The following is a 15,345-nucleotide window of genomic DNA, read 5'->3' as shown; positions in this document are numbered from 1 at the left end:
CTTCAATTTGTCAAGGTCATTTTGAATTCTAATCCTGTCCTTAAACCCCTCAAGCTTGGTGTCACCAGCAAATTTAATAAGCATACTCTCCACTCCATTATCCAAGTCATTAATGAAAATATTGAATGGTATCGGACACAAGAGCGACCCCTTGGGACCCTACTAGAGACATCCTCCCACTTTAACAGCAAACCATTGATAACTAATTGAAAGACTGTACTCAGAGTAGATGTGCACCCACTTTATTGTATTTTCATATAGGCCATATTTCTGTAATTTTCTTATGAGAATGTCACATGGAAGTGTGTCAAAAGCCTACTAAAATCAAGATATATCACGTCTGCTGTTGTCTCCCCTCGCTCCACCTCCACCTCATCTACTAGGTTAGTAATCCTGTTAAAGAAGGACATTAGTTTGGTTTGGCATGATTTATTCTTGATGTCTTCTTTGATTGTGAGCTCTTTGTGGTAGAGACTTTCTACTTGTATGCAGACATTGCTTAGTATTTTGTGGAAGCTTCCAGCAAAAAACAGATATTTTGTGACTAAAAGCTACAGTTATGAAAGATCAGTTCAAGAACTCGAAGTGTGATTTGTTTTATTGTTAGGACAGAAGTCCATAATTATATAGGCAAAACAAAAGGAAACACCTTGATTTTTAGGGTGTCCAGGCTCTTCAGGCCAAGGTCCATGACCAGTGTTATAGAAACACCTACCATACTTCTAGCATTCTGGAAACACTGCCAATAATAGAAAAACTATATAGCCGATCATAATGATATTTTGCACTATAACTGAAGTTGGATTTAAATATTTTAATATGGATTTTCAATGCATTCTTTACCAAGAAGGAAAAACTATTTAAAAACAAACCCAGCTAACTGAAACCACAAAGGATTATTTAAAGCAATGCAATCCTGAAAGGAAGAATTTGAACTAGTGGTAGACTTTGCTGGACTTTTAACAGCTTTTGTGAGAAGTTGCAATCTGATGTCCTATGGACAGCTCAATGAAGCCTCTGCCACTTGTCTCCTGGCAAACAAAAGATACATGGGGAATGGGACAAAAAGTGATGACAATATTATGATGCCTTTGTGAAGTCAGTGGTATGCCTTCACCTAGAATAATGCTCTGTTCAGCTCTATTGTTTGTATTGTAGCACTACACATCTACCTCAAAAAGACAGCAGAAATAAAGCTCAAGGAAGGGTGACAAAAGCATTAGAGGCAAGGAAAGACTTTCATATGAAGAGAGCTTGAACAGACTGGTACAGTTTAGAAATGACAGAGGGGACATGACAGACGAACACACAAATAATAGTATAGAGAAGGTCACTCAGTTACTCCTGTTCACTATTTCATAACAGAAGAGGCAACAGATTTAAATCTGATTTGAAGGAAGTCCAAATTAACTTTTAAAATTCACTGTTACCAAATATCATGGATGCTAAAGTGCTTAGTCAGATTCAAAAGTTTTTTGTTTTTTTTTTAATTAAAAAAAAGATGTTTTAGGGTACAAGTCAAATACTAAACTCATGGATTTAGGAAGAAACTCCACCATCGGCAGGTTATTCCATAATTGTCCACCTTCCTCTGAAATATTTGCTACTGGCTGCTGTCAGGAGCCAAACAGGGCTAGATGGGGACTACTAGTTTGATCAAGGATCCATACTGTTTCTTTAATGCCCAGAGTACAGTTTGCACTTGGTAACATTTCCTGGTATCTGGAATGCTAATGGCCAAAGGGACTTCTCTTCACTGAAGTTCAATTAAAGCAATGTTACCATGCTGCCCACTATCACAGCCCTGATATTTTTTAAAAAGTTATACAGCACTGTAAGGATTGAGAAAAAAATCAGTAAGCTGAAAAACAGACCACACTCAGTCTGAGAGTTAAGCTCAGTCCTGCAACTGAATAAGACAAAATGGCTGGGTTGTAGCAGCAAATAAGAATGCAGGCCAATCTCACTAGCTGCCAGTTCTCCAGGTGCAGGTGGTGGATCTTATGAGGAGGGGACTACAATGGCAATGGGCTGCCACTGCCTGGTTGAGGATGCCATGGCAACTGGGTGCACAGGCCATCTTCACTGACTAGCTGCTCATCACAGTGGCAATAAGGCCAAAGATGGCTTTTTGCCCTCCCAGGAGCTTAAAGGGTTCTCAGGATCCATTTGACTGTAGCTGTAGCGGGTACGTGGGTAATACAGCTGAATGACAGAACAACTGGATGCAGCGTTGCTGTACCCATGTCAGTCCCAGGATACAAGAGAGACAATACATATCTTCTACATAACTTCTGTTGGTAAGACAGACAAGCTTTCAAGCTACACAGAGCTCTTCTTCATGTCTGGGAAACGTATTAACAGTGTCACAGCTAAACAGAAGGTGGAACAGCTTGTTTAGCATAAGTAGTTAACTTTGAATGATCCCTTGAAATGTGTGTTAAGTGGCCCATTAATACCCCTCCAGTCATTGTGGGGCTGGAGGAAGGGCAGGAGAGAAGGCAGCTAGGAGGAGTTAAGGGTTATGGATTGTTATAAGACACAAATCCAGTGTCTCTATTCAGTCCATGATTATTAGTGTCTATCCAAGTTATGAATAGCTTCACTGCTATATCTGCATGTTGGGTTCAACCCGTAATCATGTTCCATTTGTTCCTTCCCTGATTTCCTGTGACGTTTCTTTCTTTCTGCAATTGTTTCCTTAAAACCAGTGGACCTGGTGACCTCTTCAATTGTCCTGATTTAGTGTGTTGGGGCAGAATCCCCCATAAAGTTAGGGAAAGTAGCTAGGACGAATTCCATCACAGGAGGGAATTGACTTACAAAGACTAACTCTTTATCAGGCTTCTGCATTTTGTGTTTATTAATAAAATTGTAGACAAATAGGCAAATATCTAGATTTTTCTCTATGTCTCTTCATTCTGCTGTGACCTCAGCAACATACTGATACAATGTACGCTGTATTTTAGGGCTCTGAGACTCAGTGTCTTCACCTTCTGGTTTTTTTTTTCTTCTAAAAAAGTCAGTCACTCTGAAGACAACCCATTACATAAATGCACACTCTGGCTTACAGCACATTCACCTTAATGAAGTGGACTAGTAGACCAAAAAAAACCTGGAAAAAAAAATAGTCCAGAACATTGTATGTTAAAATAGCTACAAGATTGGTTTCAGAATAAAATAAGGAATAATCACCTGTACAAACTGTCAGGGTGCAGATTCTCCAGAATATGGCTCGTAACTCTACCAACAGTTACAAGTTGCTTTTCCCCATATTCTATATTATATCCAATGACATCTGACCCATGGCAACACGGTTCCTCCCACTGAATGGCAAGGCATGCTGACAAGGGACAAGGAATTTCCATCTGATCTTCTTCAAGCAGATGTAGTACTGACACTGCTGCAGGCACCGACGCTGGTGTTGTTACCACACCAATATCCCCAAATAATCCAACTCCAGCTATATTCACAGCCTGAAAGAGAGATTCTGTTGTGTTCAAAGAGTCCACATTCTTCTATCTTGTCTTTGAGAAAGCTACTGCTTTGATTTTGTGCTTCATTAAAGACATTTGCAAGAGGATGGCATTTTCCTAAACATAATGAAAACTTATCAGTCCAGAACTAAAGGCAAAATTCCACTTTAGTACGTGCAGCTCACGTGGAGGCGGAGAGAAATGAGAACAGCTGCAGAATGTCCTTAACCATTCTGTCTTGCATGATAACTCAGATCAATCTGTTCTGAAACACTTTTTGTTGTGTTCCTTCAAAATATAGTAAGCAATAGCTTGCAGATCTTGAGCACCTTCCAATAAGGACATCTGGGATAAGGGTGTAACAGGCCTGGACATGTTCCCAAGACGGCTGGCCACAACCATCTGGGGGCTTGGCTACACTGGAGAGTTGCAGCACTGGTGGTGGGTTTACAGCACTGCAACTTACTCACTGTCCACACTTGCAAGGCACATACAGCGCTGCATCTCCCTGGCTGCAGCGCTGGCTGTACTCCTGCTCTGCCTCAGGTATAACTATTGCAGCGCTAGTGATGCAGCGCTGCTCCGCCAGTGTGGCCACCAAAAGCGCTGTAATTGGCCTCCAGAATTTTCCCATAATGCTTTTAACTAAAGAACTCTCTTTGTTTTGTTATGATGCCTCTCTTTGTTTTGTTGTGAACTCGGGGCTCCCGGAGCTGCTTATCTAAAAAACAAACACAGCTCCTGTTTGCTGTGAATGAGGCAGGCAGGGGGATGAATGTCTACAGCTAGTGTTTGCTTGAGGAGAGAAACAGCACGGTGGGGGGGGGGGGGGAGGGAGTCCATCGGAGCAGCTGCTTATCTGGTCTGCAGGCTATTTGCATTTAAGAGTGAATGAGGGGTCGGGGAAATGGTCAGAATTTGCAAGGCAGGGAGCTGACAGAGCATGAACGAGGAGGTGAGAGGGGCCGAGGGTTGCACTGATATCGCCTTGGGCAAACTTAAAAGAAAGGAAGGGATCGGAACTTGCAAGGCAGGGAGCTGACACACAGTGTCAGCTCCAAAAATCCACACTCTCTCTCTCCCCCCCACGCTCCCTGTCACACTCCACCCCACCCCTCTCTTTTGAAAAGCATGTTGCAGCCACGTGAACGCTGGGATAGCTGCCCATAATGCACCACTCCCAACACCGCTGCAAATGCTGCAAATGTGGCCACACTGCAGTGCTGGTAGCTGTCAGTGTGGCCACACTCCAGTGCTTTCCCTACACAGCTGTACGAAGACAGCTGTAACTCCCAGCGCTGCACACCTGCAAGTGTAACCAAGCCCTGGGACTTTGAAGAGATGCAGAAGACATTAGTCAGTGTTTAATCAAACACTATCCTATTCCTAGGTTCGACACATTTTGGCTGGAGTGACAGAAGATGCTCTCCAAACCCTTTTCCTCGTCCAATGCATCTGTACAATTTGGACCAGATTTGTATCCGTAGTTTCTAGCTGAAGTACTTATTCAGGTGCTAATTATCTTTAGGTTTTGATTTTTAAAGTGACATGCAAAAGCAAGCCTCTCATACCTGTACTCTGCAATAATACGTGGTTGCAGGTGTAAGACCTTTCACTTCATAGCTCAGACAAGGGCCAGTGTATATGATACGCATTGATCCTTCCATTTGTCCCCAGTCCAGCCTATATTCACAAATTTCAGCACCATTGCATGCAGGACTCTGGGAAATTCAAGTCAGTGAAAGATTAGCTTTCAGATAGCTCATGATTTGTAATTATAAATATATATTTAAGATTATATCAATGTGGAATGAGTAGAGAAGAGTGTGGATTCAATAAAGTTATCAGTGAAATGAGTTGGCTGGTTTCTAACTACTCCCAAGAGGGTATATGTCGTCCTCCAACCACTACACAAATCACACTCCTTGCGACAGGGAATACAAGTATTAAAACAGGAGTAATTTGACAAAACTGCATTGAGAAGTTTGCACAGTGTGCACCCTATAGCACATCCAACTCTGGTCAGTGGTGCTTTTTCACATAAGGCACTACTGTTGAAACTATGCTAGAAAACAATGGTGTCAGAACACTTATTACTAGTACAGTCCTAGCGTGCAAAATGGAGGTTTTTCAGTTTGAAAACCATTCCATAAACAATATCCAGACCTTCCAGGTAGTCAACAGCAAGGCTATAAGTACAGCTCGTCAGAAAATCTCCATCTAGCTATTTGACTGAAACAGAAACATTCACAAAGATTGCAATTCCCACCTGGTCCCATAATTTTCCAGTAACTAGCTGTAACAGTGGTGTGCACACTGCTTAAGGAAAATGTGCTAACAGCAAATAGTCACCCACACTGTGAGAAGGGCTTAAATATCACTCAATTGTCTCAATACAAGAACAAAATCTGTAGCTGAGAACATTTACAAAACAAAATTATTCAAAGTTGACTTCTGTCTGAGTACTGGTAAAATGGGGGAAGCATTTGAAATATTCCATCAATATATTCAATTCTTCTCTTTGTGTATTTACTTATGTGCTATATATGATGCATGAAATTCTAAAGCCTTAATATGAAAAATTAAAAAAACCTACCTCCCAAGTGACCGCTACACAGGTGGCAGCCTTACAGGTTAACAAGGGTGTACTACACTGATCAGGGGGTCCTGCAGCTGTAGAAATCTCTGCTTTTTCAGAGAGAGGGCCAAACTATAAGGAAATACAATTGCAAGAGTGTGGTAATGACACAAAAACAGGACCAATGCACATTTGCTCAGTGATAAGTTGGAGAAAATAAGAGATGCCATTTTATTTTGATAGGTACTGTGATGCAAAATCTTAGTACTAACTTCACAACTCCTACTGGAGCTTTTTGGGCAGCTGCAACACAAAATGGTTGTGTGCACACAGAACCTCCACAAAGCTCCCACTCATATGGTTCTGCATACTGGCAAGCCTCTCAACTCCTCCCCCTCCAAATCTTCCTTTCGTTGAAGTCACATCTTGCTTCCAAAAGCAAGAGGCATTGCTCCAGAGGCACTCTTCTGTGACAGACATTGCTCCCACCCCTAGTTCCAACCCAGTATTGCTTGGAGGTATCCTCTCTGCCCAACACTACCACTACCCTACTCCTACCTTACCTATCACATACTGTAAGTTTAAAGTGATCTGCAAAATCTAGATGGGACATAACAGAAAATGGGATCACTAGGACAAAACTAGGAAATTTAGAGGAAATGTTTTGAAGGCATAAAGGACAGTTGGGCTCCTAATTATTCTTTGAGCCACTGATGATCTTGCACATAAATGTCACTGTCTTCTCTTTTGCAAACTAGCCCTTCAATGGGACTAATATGGAAAGCCACAGAGATGCTGCAAACAATACCACCAGGATCCTAATATACAGCTATCTTATTAGTGGTAGTACCTGTATAGTTACTTGCAAAACAAAAACTGATTATATAAAGAGATTGATTACCCCAGCTTTATTTCCTGCTCTTATCCAGAAGCAGTACATTCTCCCAGGAAGTAGATTGTTCACTGTGCATTCTCTCGTCAGACCCTGATACACTTGTCTATGTTCATCTTGTTCAGAGTTTGCCATTTCAACAACATACTCTGTTACTTCTGAGCCCCCATCTGTGGAAGGGAGATCTATGAAATATAAAGTTGCATTAATACAAAACCCAAGTAATTATTTTCAGAAAACAGCTCTTATTTTAATAACAGTTTCAAGATGGTCTGTATGAAACCATAAGTTAGATGAATTCTAAAAATAAATTTGCAGATGTTTGGTTTCAGCATCTATTTGAGCTGCAACAATTCACAAGCCTCTAATCCTTTTAAAAAACACATCTGTCTGTTAGTAAAAGATTCATATCAATCTTTTTGATCAGGCATTTATGCATATTATCTCTTACTCCTCCCCTTTACAGGATTAAAAATAAAAAAAACCAAACAAAACAAAACTTATTTTTGCTTTCAACTGCCAGTTACAAACAGTTAAAGGGTAAAGACCAACCATAGCACACTATTCCCTACCTTCTGTGCTGGCTGCTCCTTAAAGTTCTGTTAGTAATATACAGCTCTTAGTTATACTGTGTATAGCTGCCCCACAAGCTATACACGATATAACTAAGAGCTGTGCATTACAGTTTTTACATTTTTTCCTCTTGACTGAGTTTAATTACATAAGCTTTCACGTTTTTGAATTAGTCTCCTGATATTTCAATTTTAGTTTTGTGGGATAATTTTTGTTTTTAGCCTTCTATTTTTATAATGTTTAAAACCTGGAAAATGTCTATCTACAGAAACATTGGTCCTTACCCCATTGTAGAGTTATTTCTCTGGGCTTAGCTTTGTTAACCAGGCATGGAGCATGGCAAGGTCCAGGAGGAACAGCTGATGTTTGTACAGTCAGAACATCAGAAGCCTAGGAAATGATACATGTATTATTTGAAAGTTACAGTTGCGAAACACTGCACAACATTATTTTACTAACAGAGAAATAAAACTACTTTCAAGGCCTAATGTGTTTATTCTTTTCCAAGTGACTTCTTGGCTCACCGGGCTTTCACCTCCCTTACTGACACAGGAAACTCTCAGTCTGTATGAAGTACCAGGCTTGAGATGATCACACACATGTTCTCTCATGCAACCACTATATACTACTTCCCAGTTAGTTCCTGCAGGAAAAGGAAAGAAGATCAATTTACAATACATGGAGAAGGTTTTGTTATATTAAAACATTGAACTTTTCCCCATATACGTTAATCACAGAATGAAAAAAACTAAATCCTGGATTGGTTCCATTATGCATACAAACAGAATTTACCGTAATTAACTACCACTCCTATAACAAAATAAACATTCTAATTGCTACAGTAATGACAATACGTACTTACATGTAAATAGAAGTGAACAATAAATTGAATTAGGCCTTTACAATGATTGCTTACCAATTAAAGTTTCTGAAATTTCTAAAAAATACTTAGAAATGTCTGATCCTCCATTATCCTTTGGTGGATCTGAAAGAAAGTTACATTTTAGTTACAATGAATTTCAAAAATTTAGAAAAAACATGAGGTTTATGTATCATCTTGTAATCAACTATTTAGAACAGTATTTTTCATTGTGGAATATACTCATATGGGAAGTTAAACTGGAATTGCGATAATGCTGCAATAAAAGATGAAATATGAAAGCTTCATGTTCAGAAAGAGCATAAAATATAAGAGTCCTTCTATCAGAATCTGTTTTTATGAAGTATTATACACATTTTAAGACAGCAATAGAGTGGGTTGGGCTCCACAGTAAGAGTATGAGGAGACAGTAGGCCAGCTGCTAAAGTTCTGCTACTCTTTTTTTAATGAAATAAATATTTTTGCTACTTATATATATTATATGAAGACTAAGCTTTAATGTGTAAATTGCAACTTTTCTTGGAAGCCACACTCAAAGTTAAGAGTAGGGTAATCCAATTCAGTTGGTAAATATATTCTGAAGGAATAGCTGGTCATTAATGCATCTTGAAACGATATGGGATTAGGAGAAAAATATGTATTTTTAAGGCGATTACATTTAGGCTAAAACTTTCTCTGAAGCAAGGCAGCTCTGCAGGCTGCCCTGTCCGCAGGCGCTGCCAGACAATGGGAGCTGTGGGGTCAGCACTTGGGGTGGGGGAAGCATGCGGAGCCCCCTGGCTGCCCCTAAGTGTAGGAGCTAGAGGGGGTCATGCCGCTGCTTCCGGGAGCTGTGTGCAGAGCAGATCCCTGATCCCACTCCCTGGCTGGACCACTGGAGCAGGGCGAGCCCTGGACCCCGCTCCCTGTCAGGAGCTCAAGGGCCGGATTAAAACATCTGGAGGTCCAGATGCAGCCCCCAGGCTGTAGTTTTCTCACCTCTGCCTTATAGGCTCATTTCTCTTTCGAGGAGCAAGGGAAGACAAAAAAAAACAAGTTCACTTACCCCATGTAACTTTCACATTGTGTGAATGGATCTTTCCCTTTACACTTGGTTTACTTGGTGGTCCAGGTTTATCAGGAATTGTGCTGTATTCTACTACCTCACTAGGGATACTTTTTCCTTCATTGTTGCAGGCAGAGAGCTGTTAAGAATGAATATAATATATTGATTGATTGCCATGGACAAGATCAGGATAATTTGAAAACAAAGATCAAAGAGAAAGGCAATTATTTTTAAAACATTACTCTGACATCATAATAAAATAAAAATGTAACCCCACTGAAAAATTACTACTACTAGGTTAGCCTGCTATTGTCTATGGTTAGGAAACACCACACAAGTGCTACTAGCCAATAGCTCCAGAAAAAAAATAAAAGGAAATCAAATACGTAATTTGGCACATACCCTAAACTTATAAGAAGTACTCCTCCTTAGATTTTTTAAAGTGCATGAGAGTTCTTCTCCGTTGTATTTCGGCTGAAAACCATAACCCTGTAAAGCACAGAAAATTAAGACCAGGCATACAGTCACTAACAACTCTCCTGGTAAAACAATAAGAGCAGCAATTGGTCTCCACAGTTTCTCAAGCATTAAACCATTTGAAATCCCCTGGGACATTTCTAACCAAGTCTATATGGTTCTATACTATATAAAGTGTCTCTAATAAGGTGAATTACTTCATAAACAGAAGAGTATGGCAACTTCAGCAATTACGCTTTAATTTTTTTTATCATTAGATAGTATAGGCCTTTACATACTTCAGCATTTCCACTTTATGAAAAGCTGTTTTATTAATTATACAGTGTTTATGAACTGTTAATTTTGGTGCAATATTTCATATTATTACACAAACATTTACACCTGAAATTACAGACTACTCATCAAAACATTAAGAAAACCCAACTTACAGAATCTTCTTCTTCCATATCTAAAGTGTAAGTCAGAGAGTCATCTGAAGACATGCCATTAGGTGGGCTCCATTTTAATGATAACCATGTTACTCCTGCTTCAATAAACTGAGGGGGCAGTGGTGGTAAAGGCACGATTCCTGATGTATAATATGCCACTGTATCACTAAACCCACTGAAAAGTTAAATTTAAAGGTTAGTAACATTAGCTTGGGCTGTTGAGAAATTAAAGTGAGAAACAAAGAATACATTTTACCTCATTCCGATGTCATTTTTAGCAGCTAATCTGAGCAAGTACTTTGTAGAAGGAGAAAGTTTGGTTAGTTTGTATTGCTTTAGATTCCCATAGTAGCATTCTTTGAAGGCTCCACTCTTTCCCTTTAAACAAATAAAATAAAGACAGACTTAAGTAACTTTTACATAGGAACTATTTTTAAAGTTAAATTTAATCTCCTCTGCTCTCCACCTTCCTCTGTTACTCCACTAATTCAACATTTTAATAAAGGAATTAAACCTAAATATTATATGTGGGCACATTGTGATCTTATCCAAGCTGTTTATTTTTTATATTAGACCACTTTTCAAAACAGAAGGCCAGTGGCCTGACATTTTCAATGCTGGATACCAGCCAAACAGGGAAACCAATAACTTATGACTGAGGATATGTCACTAATGTGGGGAGGAGGGGAGACAGACTACAATATAGCAGAATTCCTCGAGTGGAAGGATGGTCATTAGAGCTAGAAAGACCAAGGCCTACTGGTAAGAGGGTTTGGAATGCAGAGAAAAATAACCTAAAGGATCACAGGAAGGGCTACTAAAAATTTTGAGACTTAGAGCTGGTCTACACTACAGTTAGGTCAACATAAGCTGCCTTACATTGACCTAATTATGTCAGTGTCTACACTGCAGCCTTCCTCCTGTAAGTGCCCTACTACACTGAGGCCTGGTCTACGCTACGACTTTAAGTCGAATTTAGCAGCATTACCTCGATTTAACCCTGGACCCGTCCACACAACAAAGCCCTTTTTTCTGACTTAAAGGGCTCTTTAAATTGGATTTCTTTACTCCACCTCCGATGAGGGGATTAGCGCTGAAATCGGCCTTGCCGGGTCGAATTTGGGATAGTGTGGACGCAATTTGACGGTATTGGCCTCCGGGAGCTATCCCAGAGTGCTCCATTGTGACCGCTCTGGATAGCGCTCTCAACTCAGATGCACTGGCCAGGTAGACAGGAAAAGGCCCGTAGTTAGTCGCCTCCTCACCTGGTTTTGCACGAAACAATTGTCTGCTGTTGCTCTGACGGTGGGAGGGGTGACTGACTACATGGCTTACAGGGAATTAAAAATCAACAAAAAGAGTGGCTTTGCATCAAGGAGAAACACAAACAACTGTCACACAGAATGACACCCTCAAGGATTGAACTCAAAACTCTGGGTTTAGCAGGCCATTGATTTCATGGAGGGAGGAAGCAAATGAACACAAACCAAATAGTGTCTATTTCTTGTTTTGATCCACTCCATCTATCTTTTACATCTTTAGGGTGGCAGCAGACAGTGCAGTTCGACTGCTAGCCATCATCATCTCCTGGGTGCTCGGCAGAAGACGGTGCAGTAGGACTGCTAGCCATTGTCATCTCCTGGCTGCTCGCCAGAAGATGGGAATGACCTGGCTGAGTCACTCCCATGTCTGCCCAAGCGCCTCGACCAATCTCACCAAGGTCGGCTAAAAGAGAACCCAGGAATATGACGATGATGGCTACCAATCATAATGCACTGTCTGCTGCCAAAAGGCAATGAGCTGCTGCTGCGTAGCAATGCAGTCCCACGTCTGCCAGCACCCAGGAGACGTACGGTGACGGTGAGCTGAGCGGGCTCCATGCTTGCTGTTGTATGGCGTCTGCTCAGGTAACCCAGGAAAAAAGGCGTGAAATGATTGTCTGCCATTGCTTTCATGGAGGGAGGGAGGGGCCTGATGACATGTACCCAGAACCACCCGTAACACTGTTTTTGTCCCATCAGGCATTGGGATCTCAACCCAGAATTCCAATGGGCGGCGGAGACTGCGGGAACTGTGGGATAGCTACTCAGAGCTACCCACAGTACAACATCCCGGAAGTTGACGCTAGTCTCGGTAGTGTGGACGCAGTACGCCAACTTAATGCGCTTAGAGCATTTTGGGTGGGGACACACACAATTGACTATATAAAAACGATTTCTAAAAAACGAACGTCTATAAATTCGACCTAATTTCATAGTGTAGACATACCCTGACATCATAACTCCACCTCCACCAGAGGTGTAAGGCTTATGTGAGTGTAGTTAGGGTGATGCAGTGTGTCTGTGTTACTTACATTGGCTGTTGGCTGCCTTATCAATTACACTAGAAACAGCTCCTTCTGTGTAAGACATAACCTTAGTTAAGGTAGCAATAAGCATCCAAATTCCCTTGGATACCTATGCAAACTAAGATGTTAATCCTTTGACATTTTGTCCAGTCATTACAAAACTCATTTTTAGTAAGAACTTTTGAAAGTTTTAAGTGACGTTTATGACTGTCTTCATGAAATGGACCAATCATGCTCACTAATAATGGATATATTATGAATATTACTTAGGATGGCAAAAAAATCATATACATCAAACAGTTTACAATTTAACACTGTATTCCAAGAGTAATTTAATGGAATCTCTGTTTGAAATAGCGGTAGTATTATAGATCTGGCCCAAGTTTTGTTTGTTATTTTAAAGTTGGCTATATATTGACTGGTACAATAAAAAATGTGCATCTACTTAAGCAATATACATTTTCACTCATATCTGCAAAGCATTCAAGCTTTCAAGCAAGTTTTCCATCATAAAAATAAAGGGCTTACCTCATCCCATTCTAAGAGAAAATTAGTTATTTTGGAACCATTATCATTTGAAGACTGAAATAAACAAACAAACAAAAGATAAGATCAAAGGTTTAAAAGTAGAGTTTCATTTTACATTAACACTTGGATGTTGAACTGAAAGATTTTAATACTGAGGATAGGGTTTCAAATGGTGTTACTTAGACATAACTAAGTAAGGACAATACAAACTAATTTTAACTGTACAGTTCACACTATATCTCATCTTTCCCTCCTGATACACTTATATTTAAGCACCCTTTCAGTGATCATTTCAGACTTTATTGTGATGGTCTGGGAATGTATGTTAATTTATGAATTCCAGTTTGAATTAAGAACTCATTCATTAAGAACTCTATGTTTATATACTTCTGGATGTTCTGCCACTCAATGTGACCGATATTAATGCCCACATGAATTGATGAAATTTGTATTAGCAGGACAACGGAGCCTCCCTGGAAGGACTACTGCTCTGCTAATGACTCCTATCACATCACTACCCCCTCTGAGACATGAATGTAGCAACACTAGAGCATGACGTCTCATGCTGGAACTCATGACCAAAACTGTGCTTATAAGCTGGAGGACTTTTATGCATGCAGAGAGAGACCAAAACCAGAAGATAAGACTGGGCAGGAGGAGGAATGGTGCAAAAGAATCCTGAACTCCCTGGAAAACAGTCAGACCCAAAGAACTTTCAGGAGAGTAAGTAAACTGAGGCAGGGTGTTGCATGTAAGTGTATGTTATTTTTCTATCGATCTATGTATCTCGTGTGTGTCGGTTTAGAAATTCTTTTGCAGAGTCTACATTATTTTGTTTCATCATGTACTTCCCAAAGAGAGTAACAGTAAACCAAATGGTCCACAGCTCTGGTGGAACTCTGGACCACCCAGCAGCTACTGGGGAAGCTTTGGAGAGCATAGATCCTAATGCAAGAGGAATATCTGACTTCGGGTTTGCACCTGGAGAGTGAGCCTAGAGGCCCAGAGCCAGAGACACAGTGCCTCAGTTCTGCCCAGCCCCAGGAAGCCAAGAGCACGAGGGACCAAAGGTTCTGTTTGGGTCTTGTGTAATAGCTTGGAGCATCTAGGAGAGGGAACTCATCTAGAGTTGTGACACTGGTTTTCTGATTTTCACTTGCCTACTTTACACACCAATTACCACAACTGTGCTCACAAACTGGGCATTTGCTCATACGATGACAGCATATGCAACTGCAATTGAGTTATGCACTTGTATGTTTTTGAAAATCAGGATGACAATGTATGTTTACTGAACATTAATCTATATTAAACCAGAGAGCCATATGTAATTGCAAAGACATTTTTCAGTCAAGCACATGAACAGGGATAGTCTTACAAAACTCAGTCTAATAAACACACAATGTATTGTAACATGTCTATATAGAATACATTGCATAGTCTATTCAAGAGTTAGCCTGGGGGAGGGAGGGGAGAGATCATGATGCATAAACCAAGTTAAAAATAATAGAATTCGGCTTCAGAGTTATCTTCGACATTCTATGCTATTTAATCTACCACACTGCGACCCTAAGCATTAGAGGTGTTGATGCTCCCCTCTCTCACATGCCATCGTTTCAGTAGAGAATTTTTCCAAATATTCTAGGTCATACACATGTATTTTTGCATTGACAAAAGAAATTTTTTTTATGCTGACAAAAGCATGCTACCAACTCACATATTAATGGGATACAAAGGATATTGAATAAGTAACAGAAGAAAACAGGATGACCTGGAGATGGAGAAGTGATATTTCAGCTATATTGCAGAGTAACAATCTTCACTGAGCAACTTAAAATCCAACTTTAAAAAAAGAGAACTAGTATGTTTTGCTTTGTCAAGACTTTAAATATCCCTGCCAAGTTATTTACCTTCCACTGTAAACTCAAGCTGTTTTTCGTTCTGTTGATTAGTTTAGGTGCAGCTGGAGGGTCTGGTTCACAACTTTCTGTAGTAAAACTCACCAATTCGGAAACAGATTCTTTTATGGAACTGCTTGTTGCTGAAATTCTGAATGACAAAAGACAATTAATAAAGTGTTCCAAGATTATCATCACATGAATATCCTAAAGTTCAGAACAT

The 15,345-nt window shown here is 40.2% G+C and overlaps 2 protein-coding genes across 6 annotated transcripts in view; one reads left to right on the top strand and one right to left on the bottom strand.

Annotated features, from left to right (window-relative positions):
• Positions 1-13,803, top strand: part of LOC120372003 (motilin receptor-like) — a 31,413-nt gene extending 17,610 nt beyond the window's left edge. Inside the window, exon 4 of one of the 2 annotated variants that reach the window (XM_039488630.1) lies at positions 13,683-13,803. In XM_039488630.1, coding sequence (XP_039344564.1) covers positions 13,683-13,780 — 98 coding nt within the window. In that variant the 3' untranslated portion in view covers positions 13,781-13,803. The remainder of the gene's footprint in view (positions 1-13,682) is intronic. The other variant, XM_039488631.1, reaches the window with a different exon arrangement.
• Positions 1-15,345, bottom strand: part of LOC120372002 (fibronectin type-III domain-containing protein 3a-like) — an 83,452-nt gene that overhangs the window by 8,043 nt on the left and 60,064 nt on the right. For all 4 annotated transcript variants that reach the window (XM_039488627.1, XM_039488626.1, XM_039488629.1 and 1 more), the window contains exons 10-22: positions 15,135-15,273; positions 13,225-13,278; positions 10,606-10,727; positions 10,350-10,524; positions 9,847-9,933; positions 9,445-9,583; positions 8,436-8,504; positions 8,044-8,162; positions 7,804-7,909; positions 6,956-7,131; positions 6,073-6,186; positions 5,048-5,197; positions 3,196-3,476 (exon numbers count right to left, since the gene is read on the bottom strand). In XM_039488627.1, the coding sequence (XP_039344561.1) occupies positions 3,196-3,476; positions 5,048-5,197; positions 6,073-6,186; positions 6,956-7,131; positions 7,804-7,909; positions 8,044-8,162; positions 8,436-8,504; positions 9,445-9,583; positions 9,847-9,933; positions 10,350-10,524; positions 10,606-10,727; positions 13,225-13,278; positions 15,135-15,273 (1,731 nt within the window). The remainder of the gene's footprint in view (positions 1-3,195; positions 3,477-5,047; positions 5,198-6,072; positions 6,187-6,955; positions 7,132-7,803; positions 7,910-8,043; positions 8,163-8,435; positions 8,505-9,444; positions 9,584-9,846; positions 9,934-10,349; positions 10,525-10,605; positions 10,728-13,224; positions 13,279-15,134; positions 15,274-15,345) is intronic.

Source organism: Mauremys reevesii, linkage group 9 (assembly GCF_016161935.1).
Source record: "Mauremys reevesii isolate NIE-2019 linkage group 9, ASM1616193v1, whole genome shotgun sequence".
In the NCBI taxonomy this organism is placed as follows: domain Eukaryota; kingdom Metazoa; phylum Chordata; order Testudines; family Geoemydidae; genus Mauremys; species Mauremys reevesii.
This window is presented reverse-complemented; position numbering and strand designations above follow the sequence as displayed.